This window comes from Gopherus evgoodei, unplaced genomic scaffold (assembly GCF_007399415.2).
Source record: "Gopherus evgoodei ecotype Sinaloan lineage unplaced genomic scaffold, rGopEvg1_v1.p scaffold_200_arrow_ctg1, whole genome shotgun sequence".
Lineage (NCBI taxonomy): Eukaryota > Metazoa > Chordata > Testudines > Testudinidae > Gopherus > Gopherus evgoodei.
The window spans coordinates 39,586-53,303 of record NW_022059863.1 but is presented as its reverse complement, the minus strand read 5'-3'; the positions used below and the strand labels follow the sequence as shown (position 1 = coordinate 53,303).

The 13,718-nt window shown below is 66.6% G+C and overlaps 1 protein-coding gene across 1 annotated transcript; it reads right to left on the bottom strand.

Annotated features, from left to right (window-relative positions):
* Positions 1 to 515: 515 nt before the first annotated feature.
* Positions 516 to 11,282, bottom strand: LOC115640095 (actin-like protein 6B). The gene is made up of 14 exons (XM_030542961.1): positions 11,155 to 11,282; positions 10,137 to 10,213; positions 9,765 to 9,930; positions 7,615 to 7,715; positions 5,669 to 5,766; positions 5,158 to 5,252; positions 4,396 to 4,502; positions 4,138 to 4,227; positions 3,700 to 3,761; positions 3,405 to 3,519; positions 2,773 to 2,853; positions 2,404 to 2,499; positions 990 to 1,076; positions 516 to 658 (listed from the first exon to the last, which is right to left on the bottom strand). Exons 1-14 carry the CDS (start codon positions 11,177 to 11,179, stop codon positions 578 to 580), a joined length of 1,281 nt encoding a protein of 426 aa, XP_030398821.1. The 5' UTR covers positions 11,180 to 11,282; the 3' UTR covers positions 516 to 577.
* Between the last annotated feature and the right edge of the window lie 2,436 nt (positions 11,283 to 13,718).

The window sequence follows — 13,718 nt, the reverse complement described above, 5'->3', positions numbered from 1 at the left end:
GGGGGCTGGGAGCCAGGACTCCTGGGTTCTCCCCGGCTCTGGGAGGGGAGTGGGAGCTGGTGGGTTAGAGCAGGGGGGCTGGGAGCCAGGACTCCTGGGTTCCCTCCTCAGCTCTGGGAGGGGAGTGGGGGCTGGTGGGTCAGAGCAGGGGGCTGGGAGCCAGGACTCCTGGGTTCTCTCCCCGGCTCTGGGAGGGGCGTGGGGGCTGGTGGTCAGAGCAGGGGGCTGGGAGCCCGGACTCCTGGGTTCCGTTCACGGCTAGGCAGCCTTACGCAGACACCACTGGACGGTTTTTTCCTTCTCGGACATTTATTACGGGCCAATGTCCAGACGCCACATTCGCACCCCTGAAAATGAACGGACCCAGTTAACGAACCACGGAACGAGCTAGCGAGGGACACCGGGGGGAGGGGAACGGCACAATCCATGGGGGGCTGGGACGGGGGGGTCAGACCCTCTCCCCCCGCCAAAGGTGTTGTGAGCACAATGGTTGGAAACAGCGCGGGGTGGGGAGGGGGACCCCCAGGAAAGATCTCCATGGGGCCCCCAGCCCCGCCGCCAGGGGGCGCCGGCTGCATCAGGGGCACTTCCGCTCCACGCACTGCTTCCCGCCCTCCTCGTACTCCTGCTTGGAGATCCACATCTGCTGGAAGGTGCCCTGGGGAGAAGAGACCAGGATAGGACCCAGGAGTCCTGGCTCCCAGCCCCCACCCCCCTGCTCCAACCCACCAGCCCCCACTCCCCTCCCAGCACTGGGGAGAGAACCCAGGAGTCCTGGCTCCCAGCCCCCCCTGCTCTAACCACCAGCCCCCACTCCCCTCCCAGAGCCGGGGAGAGAACCCAGGAGTCCTGGCTCCCACCCCCCCTGCTCTGACCACCAGCCCCCACTCCCCTCCCAGAGCCGGGGAGAGAACCCAGGAGTCCTGGCTCCCAGCCCCACCCCCCACGCTGGGGAGAACCCAGGTGTCCTGCCCCCCGGGGGCACTCACCAGCGAGGCGAGGATGGACCCCCCAATCCAGGGGCTGAATCTCCGCTCCATGGTGCTGTTGGTGGCGATGAGTTTGAGGCGCATGCTCTGGGGGGGCACAGGGGGGGTGGGGAGAGGCCCCCGGCTGGCCAGTGCCCAGCGCACCCACAGGACTGGCCAGCAGGGGGCAGCACTGCACACACACAGATACACAAACCCCACAGCCCCCTCACAACCCTCTACACACACCCCACCAAACCCAACAGCAACCCCTCTAGACACACCCCACAGCCCCCGGCAACCCTCTACACACACCCCACCAAACCCAACAGCAACCCCTCTAGACACACCCCACAGCCCCTCACAACCCTCTACACACATCCCCAAACCCAACAGCAACCCCTCTAGACACACCCCACAACCCTCTACACACATCCCACCAAACCTCACAGCAACCCCTCTAGACACACCCCACAGCCCCCTGCAACCCTCTACACACCCCACCAAACCCCACAGCAACCCCTCTACACACCCCACCAAACCCCACAGCAACCCCTCTAGACACACCCCACAGCCCCTCACAACCCTCTACACACATCCCCAAACCCCACAGCAACCCCTCTAGACACACCCCACATCCCCTCACAACCCTCTACACACCCCACCAAACCCCACAGCAACCCCTCTAGACACACCCCACATCCCCTCACAACCCTCTACACACCCCACCAAACCCCACAGCAACCCCTCTAGACACACCCCACAGCCCCTCACAACCCTCTACACACTCCACCAAACCCCACAGCAACCCCTCTAGACACACCCCACATCCCCTCACAACCCTCTACACACACCCCACCAAACCCAACAGCGACCCCTCTAGACACACCCCACAGCCCCCTGCAACCCTCTACACACCCCACCAAACCCAACAGCAACCCCTCTACACACCCCACCAAACCCCACAGCAACCCCTCTAGACACACCCCACAGCCCCTCACAACCCTCTACACACACCCTCCACAGCCCTCTCCACACATAGACACAACCCCCACAGCCCCCGGCAACCCCTCTCCACACACACACACACACACACACACACACACACACCAACCCCAACAACTCCTCGACACACACACACCCCACAGCAACCCCTCCACACCCCACCACCACCCCCCAGCAACCCCTCGACACACACACAGCATAACCGCCAACAACCTTCTACACCCACAACCCCTCTACAGACACACACACCCCAACAACCCCTTGATACACCCCACCAGCAACCCCTCCACACACACACACACGCGCACACACCAACCCCCCTACACACACACCAACCCCCAGCAACTCCTTGACACACACACACCCCACAGCAACCCCTCAACACCCCCCCACAACCCCTACACACACACACACACACACACACACTCACGGGCGGTGTTTTCTGCGACAGCTCCCGGTTCAGCCGGTCGGTGAAGCCCTGGAGCAGGGTGTTGCCCCCGGTCACAATGACGCTGCCGTAGAGACCCTGGGAGTCCCGGGGAGAGGGTTAGTCCCGGGCCCCCCTGCCCTGGTGTCTCCCCCCACAGGCCCCCCTCCCCTGGTGTCCCACCCCCCTTGCCCCCCCGGCGTCTCCCCACGGGCCCATCTCCCCCAGTGTCTCCCCCACGGGCCCATCTCCCCCGGCGTCCCGCCTGCTGACCACGTGCCCCTCCCCACAGGCCCAGCCACGTGACTCCAGTTGCAGGGGGTCCCAGCCCCACACCCCACAGGGCAGGGGGAACCGAGGGGGGGCACGCACCGGCCTGATGTCGATATCACACATGCCGATGCTGGTGGTCACCACGTGGCCGACGCCCAGCATGGTGTTCCCGGAAAGGCCCTGGAGTCGGGGAGACAATGGGGGGGACGTTAATGGGGGGCTCTTCTGCCCTCTGCCTTGCTCAATATCCACCACCATCTCCCCCCAACTCCCTGACCCACCCTGGACAAGAAGCCCCCCTGGGGAAACTGAGGCAGGGGGTGATTAAAAAAGGCAGGTGTTCTGGGAATGGGGGGCTGGTGGTTAGAGCAGGGGGGCTGGGGGCCAGGACTCCTGGGTTCTCTCCCCGGCTCTGGGAGGGGAGTGGGGGCTGGTGGGTTAGAGCAGGGGGGCTGGGAGCCAGGACTCCTGGGTTCTCTCCCCAGCTCTGGGAGGGGAGTGGGGGCTGGTGGGTTAGAGCAGGGGGGCTGGGAGCCAGGACTCCTGGGTTCTCTCCCCGGCTCTGGGAGGGGAGTGGGGGCTGGTGGGTTAGAGTAGGGGGGCTGGGAGCCAGGACTCCTGGGTTCTCTCCCCGGCTCTGGGAGGGGAGTGGGGGCTGGTGGGTCAGAGCAGGGGGGCTGGGAGCCAGGACTCCTGGGTTCTCTCCCCGGCTCTGGGAGGAGGGGACTCACCTTGACGTTGGAGGGGTCGAACAGCCCCTCGGGGATGCGCAGCCGCTCAGCCCCATAGTCCGTGTTGTAGCCGTTGGGCATCTCGTAGTGCACGGTGGGCATCTGGGCGGCCACCCTGCGGGGGGGGGCAGAGAGGGGATAGTGACCCCACTGCTTCCCCTACGGCCCCACCCTGACAGACCCCCCCCAAGCTGAGAGCCCAGTCCCCCTCCTGGCAAAGCGCAGCCCCCGCCCTCCTCCCACCACAGAGCCAGGGGCTGCCCCCGCCCGGGTCCTGCCCCCACCCAGCACTCACTGCTCGTCATACGGCGAGTCGGAGACCTGTAGCACCGAGGCCTGGAAATCCTGGATCACCTCCTGGGGGAACGGGAGGATATATGGGTCACTGATTGGAGGAGAGAACCCAGGAGTCCTGGCTCCCAGCCCACCCTGCTCTAACCCATCAGCCCCCACTGCCCTCCCAGAGCCGGGGGGGAGAACCAAGGAGTCCTGGCTCCCAGCCCCCCTGCTCTAACCACCAGGCCCCACTCCCCTCCCAGAGCCGGGGAGAGAACCCAGGAGTCCTGGCTCCCAGCCCCCCCTGCTCTGACCCACCAGCCCCCATTCCCCTCCCGGAGCCAGGGAGAGAACCCAGGAGTCCTGGCTCCCAGCCCCTCCTGCTCTAACCACCAGCCCCCACTCCCCTCCCAGAGCCGGGGGGAGAACCCAGGCGTCCAGCCCCCTCCCAGCTCACATTGCAGGTGTAGTTGTGCCAGGATTTGGAGACCTGGGGCAGCTTCTCCTTCTTCTTCCAGTTGGGGGGGGCCCCCTCACGCACGGGGTCCTGCGCGGAGGCAGAAAGATGGGACAGGGGGGAGCTGTGAATCTTTCCCCTCCCGGAGCCTCCCACCTCCCACTGATCCCCCCAACCCCTCCGCCCATCAACCCCCCCCCGGATTCCTGTTTTCCCCCCAGCCCGGCTGCCCCCATGAGAGACCCCCCCACACCGCACCTTGGCAGCGATCATGTAGGGGGGCACGATCTCGATGTTCATCTCTTGGAAGAGCTCCCGGCACTGCATGGAGATGAAATCCCCGGCCAGCGGCGACTTCACGATCCCTGGAACCCCCCCAGAGCGGGGCATGAACCCAGGAGTCCTGGCTCCCAGCCCCCCCTGCTCTAACCCACCAGCCCCCACTCCCCTCCCAGAGCCGGGGAGAGAACCCAGGAGTCCTGGCTCCCAGCCCCCCTGCTCTAACCAACAGCCCCCACTCCCCTCCCAGAGCCGGGGAGAGAACCCAGGAGTCCTGGCTCCCAGCCCCCCCTGCTCTGACCCACCAGCCCCCACTCCCCTCCCAGAGACAGGGAGAGAACCCAGGAGTCCTGGCTCCCAGCCCCCTCTGCTCTAACCCACCAGCCTCCACTCCCCTCCCAGAGCCGGGGAGAGAACCCAGGAGTCCCGGCTCCCAGCCCCCTCTGCTCTAACCCCCCAGCCCCCACTCCCCTCCCAGAGCCGGGGAGAGAACCCAGGAGTCCAGGCTCCCAGCCCCCCTGCTCTAACCCACCAGCCCCCACTCCCCTCCCAGAGCCGGGGAGAGAACCCAGGAGTCCTGGCTCCCAGCCCCCCCTGCTCTAACCACCAGTCCCCACTGCCCTCCCAGAGCTGGGGAGAGAACCCAGGAGTCCTGGCTCCCAGCCCCCCCTGCTCTGACCCACCAGCCCCCACTCCCCTCCCAGAGCCGGGGAAGGACCCAGGCGTCCGGGCGGTGCCCACCTTGCTGCAGGATGTAGCCGTCGTGCACGGGGATGGCCGTGGTGTGGGTGGCCCCGCTGTCGAGCACCAGCCCCGTGCTGCGGCCGTTGGCAAAGCTGGGGGGCGTGGGGGGGTCAAGGGGAAGACGGTCCCTGGGGTCAGTGGAACTCCCTGCCACTGGAGCGGGCGCCCGCCTCGTAGCCGCTGTCGGCCCCGCTCTCTGCGCCCCTCTCTGTGCCCTACATGTGCCCCCCACAGCGCCCATGGTGCCTGCTGCCAAACCCCGTGCCAGAATCCCCCCATCTTCCTCCCAGCCCCTCAGATCTCCCCTATAGCCCCCCCAGTCCCTGCCCAGCTCCCCGCATTGCAGCCCCCCACATGTCTTCTCCAGCCTGCCAGCCCCATCCCAGCCCCCCACATTGCCGGCACTCCCACCTCCAGCCCCCCAGATCCTTCCCAGCCCCCCCACGTCCTCGCCAGTCCTCCAGCCCCCCGGATCCCGCCGCCAGCCCCCCACTCGCCCCCCGGATACGCGGTGAGGACGGCGGTCTTGCAGAGGAAGAAGGCCGGAATGGCGTAATGCTCGAACATCAGCTCGGTCAGCTTCTCCCGCTTGGCCCGGGTGTTCCACTGCGGGGAGAGAGCGGCAGTGGGGCGCTGGGGGGCAGGCCGGGGGGTCGGGGGGCAGGGGGTGGATCGCGGAGATTTGACAGCACGGGGGGGGGCGATGTGATGTTGGGGTGCAGGGGCTGGATCAGGGGTGATGTTGGGGTGCAGGTGGTGGATTGGGGTGATTTTACAGCGGAGGGGTGATGATCAATGATGTTGGGGTGCAGGGGCTGGATCAGGGGTGATGTTAGGGCACAGGGGGTGGATTGGGGTGATTTTACAGCGGAGGGGTGATGATCAATGGTGTTGGGGTGCAGGGGCTGGATCAGGGGTGATGTTGGGGCGCTGGGGGTGGATTGGGGTGATTTTACAGCGGAGGGGTGATGTGATGTTGGGGTGCAGGGGCTGGATCAGGGGTGATGTTGGGGTGCAGGGGGTGGATTGGGGTGATTTTACAGTGGAGGGTTGATGTGATGTTGGGGTGCAGGAGGTGGATCAGGGGTGATATTGGGGTGCAGGGGGTGGATTGGGGTGATTTTACAGCGGAGGGGTGATGATCAATGATGTTGGGGTGCAGGGGCTGGATCAGGGGTGATATTGGGGTGCAGGGGGTGGATTGGGGTGATTTTACAGTGGAGGGGTGATGTGATGTTGGGGTGCAGGGGTGGATCGGGGTGATGTTGGGGCGCTGGGGGTGGATTGGGGTGATTTTACAGCGGAGGGGTGATGTGATGTTGGGGTGCAGGGGGTGGATCAGGGGTGATGTTGGGGTGCAGGGGGTGGATTGGGGTGATTTTACAGTGGAGGGGTGATGTGATGTTGGGGTGCAGGGGGTGGATCACGGGTGATGTTGGGGTTCAGGGGGTGGACTGGGGTGATTTTACAGCGGAGGGGTGATGTGATGTTGGGGTGCAGGGGCTGGATCAGGGGTGATGTGGGAGTGCAGGGGGTGGATTGGGGTGATTTTTACAGCAGAGGGGTGATGTGATGTTGGGGTGCAGGGGGTGGATCAGGGGTGATGTCGGGGCGCAGGGGGTGGATCGCGGTGATTTGACAGCGTGAGGGGGTGATGTGATGTTGGGGTGCAGGGGTGGATCAGGGGTGATATTGGGGTGCAGGGGGTGGATTGGGGTGATTTTACAGCAGAGGTGTGATGTGATGTTGGGGTGCAGGGGGTGGATCACGAGTGATGTCGGGGCACAGGGGGTGGATTGGGGTGATTTTACAGCGGAGGGGTGATGTGATGTTGGGGTGCAGGGGGTGGATCAGGGGTGATGTTGGGGTGCAGGGGGTGGATTGGGGTGATTTTACAGTGGAGGGGTGATGTGATGTTGGGGTGCAGGGGGTGGATCACGGGTGATGTTGGGGTTCAGGGGGTGGACTGGGGTGATTTTACAGCGGAGGGGTGATGTGATGTTGGGGTGCAGGGGCTGGATCAGGGGTGATGTGGGAGTGCAGGGGGTGGATTGGGGTGATTTTTACAGCAGAGGGGTGATGTGATGTTGGGGTGCAGGGGGTGGATCAGGGGTGATGTCGGGGCGCAGGGGGTGGATCGCGGTGATTTGACAGCGTGAGGGGGTGATGTGATGTTGGGGTGCAGGGGTGGATCAGGGGTGATGTTAGGGCACAGGGGGTGGATTGCGGTGATTTGACAGCCTGTGGGGGTGATGTGATGTTGGGGTGCAGGGGTGGATCAGGGGTGATGTTAGGGCACAGGGGGTGGATTGCGGTGATTTGACAGCCTGTGGGGGTGATGTGATGTTGGGGTGCAGGGGTGGATCAGGGGTGATGGGGCGCAGGGGGTGGATCGCGGAGATTTGACAGCGTGAGGGGGGTGACGCGATGTCAGGGGGTACGGGGGGGACCTACCGGCGCCTCGGACATGAGCACGGGGTGCAGGCCGGGCTCCGACTTGACGTGTTTCCCGTAGGTGTGGTCCAGGATGGCCTGGAAACAGTCCCAGTCCTCGACTGGGGGGACAGCGGCGTGGGGGGGTGAGGGAATGACACGGGGGGAGGGAGAGATATGGGGGGGGCTCAGTTAAGGTGGCACCAACCCGCTTCCCTCCAGCCCCCCTGCACCACGTGGGGTCGCCCATGGGGGTGGGGAAGCCACTGGGGGATGCCCTTGGCAGGGGGTACAAAAGCCGCAGAGGGGCAGGGTGAGGCAGGGGAGGAAGCGAGGAGCTGTGGCAGAGGGGTAACGAGGGGCCTGTGGTGGGGGGGGTGCAGGGACCGTGGCGGGGGGGCCGTGGCAGGGGCATAGTGGGGGCCCATGGCAGGGGGGACCACGGCAGGGTCAGGAGGGCAGCGGGGTCCCGTGGCAGGGGGGACCACGGCAGGGGGATAGCGAGGGCCTGTGGCGGGGGGCCATGGCAGGGGGGTAGTGGGAGCCCGTGGCAGGGAGGTAGCATGGTCCTGTGGCGGGGGGGGCATTTTGGGGGGGGCGTGGCAGGAAGACCCGTGGCAGTGGGGACCGTGGTGGGGGGTAGCAGGGTCCCATGGCAGGAGGGTCCATGACGGGGGGGTCCATGGCAGGGTGGGTAGCAGGGTCCCGTGGCGGGGGGGCTCGTGGCAGGAAGACTCATCGTGGGGGGGTAGCGAGGGCCTGTGGCAGTAAGACTCATGGTGGGGGTCCCCGTGGCAGGAACACCCATGGTGGGGGAGGTAGCGAGGGCCTGTGGCAGTAAGACTCATGGTGGGGGTCCCCGTGGCAGGAAGACCCATGGTGGGGGAGGTACGAGGGCCTGTGGCAGGAAGACTCATGGTGGGGGTCCCCGTGGCAGGAAGACCCATGGTGGGGGAGGTAGCGAGGGCCTGTGGCAGGAAGACTCATGGTGGGGGTCCCCGTGGCAGGAAGCCCCATGGCGGGGGCAGGCCATGGCAGGGACAGGCCATGGCAGGGGATAGCGAGGGCCTGTGGCAGGGCGTGCCCATGGCAGGAAGCCCCATGGCAGGAAGCCCTGTGGTGAGGGCGTAGCAAGGACCCGTGGCAGGAAGCCCCGTGGCAGGAAGCCCTGTGCCGGGGGGGGGGTAGAAAGGGCCCATGGCAGGGGGGCCCATGGCAGGGAGCCCCGTGGCAGGAAGCCCCGTGGCAGGGGCAGGCCGTGGCAGGGGTGGGCCGTGGCAGGGGGTAGCGAGGGTCCGTGGCAGGGGGGGCCTGTGGCAGGAAGCCCCATGGCAGGAAGCCCTGTGGTGAGGGCGTAGCAAGGACCCGTGGCAGGAAGCCCCGTGGCAGGAGGGCCATGGCGTAGGGGTAGTGAGGGCCCGTGGCAGTGGGGCTTGTGGCAGGAAGCCCCGTGGTGAGGGGGTAGCGAGGGCCTGTGGCAGGAAGCTCCGTGGCAGGAAGCCCCATGGCAGGGGGGTAGTGAGGGCCCGTGGCAGGAAGCCCTGTGGCAGGAAACCCCGTGGTGGGGGGAAAGCGAGGGCCCGTGGAAGGGGGGCCCGTGGCAGGAAACCCCATGGTGGGGGGAAAGCGAGGGCCCGTGGAAGGGGGGCCCGTGGCAGGAAACCCCATGGTGGGGGGAAAGCGAGGGCCCGTGGAAGGGGGGCCATGGCAGGAAGCCCCGTGGCAGGAAACCCCGTGGTGGGGGGAAAGTGAGGGCCCGTGGCAGGAAGCCCCGTGGCAGGAAACCCCATGGTGGGGGGGTAGCCAAGGGCCCATGGCAGGGGGGCCCATGGCAGGAAGCCCCGAGGAGGGGGGGTAGCGAGGGCCCGTGGCACGAAGCCCCGTGGCAGGAAGTCCCCTTGGGGGGGGTAACGAGGGCCCATGGCAGCAAGGCCCATGGCAGCAAGGCCCGTGGTGGGTGGTAGCGAGGGCCCGTGGCAGGGGGGCCCGTGGCAGGAAACCCCGTGGTGGGGGGGGTAGCAAGGGCCCATGGCAGGGGGGCCCGTGGCAGGGGGGCCCGTGGCAGGAAACCCCGTGGTGGGGGGGTAGCAAGGGCCCATGGCAGGGGGGCCCATGGCAGGGGGGCCCGTGGCAGGAAGCCCCGTGGCAGGGCCCTGGGGGCAGCCCCTCACTCATGCCGTTCTTGAGGGGCGACAGGACGTCCGTGTTCTCCCGTGGGACGTGCAGCGAGTTGGTGTCGATGTAATAAACCTTCCCCGGCTTCTTCTCCTTGTCCCCGTCCAGCTCCAGCGCCGCCTCCTCGGGGGCCAGCAGCCCCACCGTGGTGGGGAAATCCGCCTGCGGGGGGGGGCAGGGTGAGCCACAGGCTTGGCCCCTCGGGGGGCGTCGCCTCCCACCCGGCCCCAGGGCAGGGACTGGCTGGCTCAGGGGGGCAGGGAATGGGGCAGGGGCCTGTCCCCTCTAGGGCGAGCCAGCTTCCATCCAGCCTCAAGGCCGGTTGGGGGGGTGTTTCCAGGGCCCCAACGGGGAGGCTGAGGACGTACCTTGGGGCAGTCTTCTCCGGCGTAGCCAGCTCGGACTGAGAACGAGCCGATGTCAAAGACGAGCGCCCCCACCTCATCTGGGATAGACAGAGAGAGAGACACTCAGCACCCGCCACTGATGCGCCCACCTCTGGGGCGGGGCGGCCGGTTACCCAGGGACCCCTCGCCTGGCGCTGAGGTGCGGCCACCTCTAGGGCAGGGCAGCCAGTTACCCAGGGACAACTCGCCAGGCGCTGAGATGCAGCCACCTCTGGGGCGGGGCAGCCAGTTACCCAGGAACCCCTCGCCTGGCGCTGAGATGTGCCCACCTCTGGGGCGGGGCGGCCGGTTACCCAGGGACCCCTTGCCCGGCGCTGAGATGCAGCCACCTCTGGGGCGGGATGGCTGGTTACCCAGGGACCCCTCACCCGGCGCTGAGACGCGCCCACCTCTGGGGCGGGGTGGCCGGTTACCCAGGGACCCCTCGCCCGGCGCTGAGATGCGGCCACCTCTGGGGCGGGGCGGCCGGTTACCCAGGGACCCCTCGCCTGGTGCTGAGATGCGGCCACCTCTGGGGCGGGGCGGCCGGTTACCCAGGGACCCCTCGCCCGGTGCTGTGATGCGCCCACCTCTGGGGTGGGGTGGCCGGTTACCCAGGGACCCCTCGCCTGGCGCTGAGATGCAGCCACCTCTGGGGTGGGGTGGCCGGTTACCCAGGGACCCCTCGCCTGGCGCTGAGATGCAGCCACCTCTGGGGCAGGGCGGCCGGTTACCGAGGGACCCGTCGCCCGGTGCTGTGATGCGCCCACCTCTGGGGCGGGGGGGCTGGAAAGAGAATCCCAGCTCAAGCGGACAAGATCTGGGGCCGGGGGGGGGGGAACCGGCCCGGACGCCTGGGTTCACGCTCCGAGAACCGGGGTAGGGCGCCCCCTTGCTGACCCCCCCTCCCTGCAGCAGGGCGCCCCCTGGGGGCTGCGGGCCGCCACTGTGATCCCTGCGCAGACATAAAAGGGGGGGGACATTAAAGGGGGCCCCTTACCTCCTCCATAGACCCCCCCACTCATCCTGGCTCCGCTGCGCCCCCTGCCCCAGCGGCGGGAGGGTCCCGGTGTAGGGGCGGCTGGGGGTGGGGGAGGGGCGATTCAGCACCCAGGCGGCTGGACAGCGACCGTGGATGGGGGGGGGGATCTGCAGAGAGAGGGGTGGGGCGGGGCGCTTACATCCCAGCCAATGAGGAGCTGCCCCCCTTCCCCAGGTAGCCCCTGATTGGTCAATCGCCCAGACAATAAGTGACAATCTGAGGCTTCCTTAAAGGGGCAGGGAAGGACAGGGCGGCGGGGGGAGGTGATTAGTCTCGGGGGTTGGATTTTGGTAGGGCGGGGGTCGGTTCTCCGGCAACAATCGCCCCCTACCCATAGGTTCACCCCTTCCCTCCCAGAGCCAGAGGGAGAACCCAGGAGTCCTGGCTCCCAGCCCCCCCTGCTCTAACCACCAGCCCCCACTCCCCTCCCAGACCCGGGGAGAGAACCCAGGAGTCCTGGCTCCCAGCCCCCCCTGCTCTGACCCACCAGCCCCACTCCCCTCCCAGAGCCGGGGAGAGAACCCAGGAGTCCTGGCTCCTGGCTCCCAGCCCCCCTGCTCTGACCCACCAGCACCCACTCCCCTCCCCGAGCCAGGGGGAGAACCCAGGAGTCCTGGCTCCCAGCCCCCGCTGCTCTGACCCACCAGCTCCCACTCCCCTCCCAGAGCCGGGGAGAGAACCCAGGAGTCCTGGCTCCCAGCCCCCCTGCTCTAACCCCCCAGCCCCCACTCCCCTCCCCGAGCCGGGGAGAGAACCCAGGAGTCCTGGCTCCCAGCCCCCCTGCTCTAACCCCCCAGCCCCCACTCCCCTCCCAGAGCCGGGGAGAGAACCCAGGAGTCCTGGCTCCTGGCTCCCAGCCCCCCTGCTCTGACCCACCAGCCCCCACTCCCCTCCCAGTGCCGGGGAGAGAACCCAGGAGTCCTGGCTCCCAACCCCCCCCTGCTCTGACCTGCAGACCCCACTATCTATTCATTAACTGTTACTCGGGCTACCACTCAAAATAATATTATCTAAACATCCCTCCCTGCACCCCCTCTATCCTCCCATCCCTTTCCCCTACACCCAAGCTATCTATCCCCCGAGTCTCTTATCTCCCTCCTTCATACCTGTCTCCCTATTCAGTCCCCCGCAATTCCACACCCCAGATTATTTCAAACAAGGAAAATCCAAAATTCCCCTAGACTGGGGCCAGATACTGAGCTGGGGTGTGTAGGAGTTTAACAGCAGAAGCCAGGACTCCTGGGTTCCATCCCCGGCTCTGGGAGGGCAGTGGGGGCTGGTGGGTTAGAGCAGGTGGGCTGGGAGCCAGGACTCCTGGGTTCTCTCCCCGGCTCTAGGAGGGGAGTGGGGGCTGGTGGGTCAGAGCAGGGGGGGCTGGGAGCCAGGACTCCTGGGTTCTCTCCCCGGCTCTGGGAGGGGAGTGGGGCTGGTGGGTCAGAGCAGGGGGGCTGGGAGCCAGGACTCCTGGGTTCTCTCCCCGGCTCTGGGAGGGGAGGGGAGGGGGGGCTGGTGGGTTAGAGCAGGGGGGCTGGGAGCCCGGACTCCTGGGTTCTCTCCCCGGCTCTGGGCGGGGAGTGGGGGCTGGTGGGTTAGAGCAGGGGGGGCTGGGAGCCCGGACTCCTGGGTTCTCTCCCCGGCTCTGGGAGGGGAGTGGGGGCTGGTGGGTTAGAGCGGGGGGCTGGGAGCCAGGACTCCTGGGTTCTCTCCCCAGCTCTGGGAGGGGAGTGGGGGCTGGTGGGTCAGAGCAGGGGGGGCTGGGAGCCAGGACTCCTGGGTTCTCTCCCCAGCACTGGGAGGGGAGTGGGGGCTGGTGGTTAGAGCAGGGGGGCTGGGAGCCAGGACTCCTGGGTTCTCTCCCTGGCTGGGGGGGGGGGGGCAGTGTGTGGCTGGGATAGGCACATTTCAGACACTTGGTACAGCCCAGCTCTTCCTGCCGGTTTAGATGGTTTAGTCGCAGCCCACGCTCTCCCCCTTCGCAATTGGTACAACCCACGTTAGTATGTGTAAGGGTTGGTATTTCCCATCCCTACCCCTCCGCCTTGGTCTCAACCTCTATTCCCCCCCACTGCACGTCTGCAAGATGGTCTCTTCCTCCCCCCCAGGAAAAGAGACCTCTCCATGCCACAGTCCCCACCCGTGGGTGAGATAATCCTCCCCTGCCCCCCCAGAAAGGGAGTTGGTATATCCCATCCCTAGTCCCCGCCCACACCGCCCTATGTGGGAGGTCTCAACCTGTTACCTCGGAGAGTTGGTATCTGCTACTGTCTACCCTCTTAGGGCAGTGGTATTACCCCGCACATCCCATAACTGAAATGGTTTCTGCTATTCCTACGGACACACCTCTCATTGTAAATGGTCTCCCCCTTCTCCCGGGGAATGAGTTGGTATCTGCTATCACACGCCCCGCCCCCTAATTACATAGCATGTCACCCCCCCCTCAGCCCAAGAAGTGAGTTGGTATCTCCCACCACAAGCTCTCCCCCCTGTCCCTATTGGTATCTCCCATGGCAAGCTCCATCCTC

Bases quoted from the DNA above. Each gene is read 5' to 3' on its own strand.
- LOC115640095 (XM_030542961.1), bottom strand. From the start codon at position 11,179: ATGAGTGGGGGGGTCTATGGAGGAG. The intron at 5,767-7,614 runs GTAGGTCCCCCC...CTCTCCCCGCAG, and splicing joins TGCTCATGTCCGAGGCGCCG to TGGAACACCCGGGCCAAGCG. The intron at 3,520-3,699 runs GTGAGTGCTGGG...CCCCCCCCGCAG, and splicing joins GACTCGCCGTATGACGAGCA to GGTGGCCGCCCAGATGCCCA.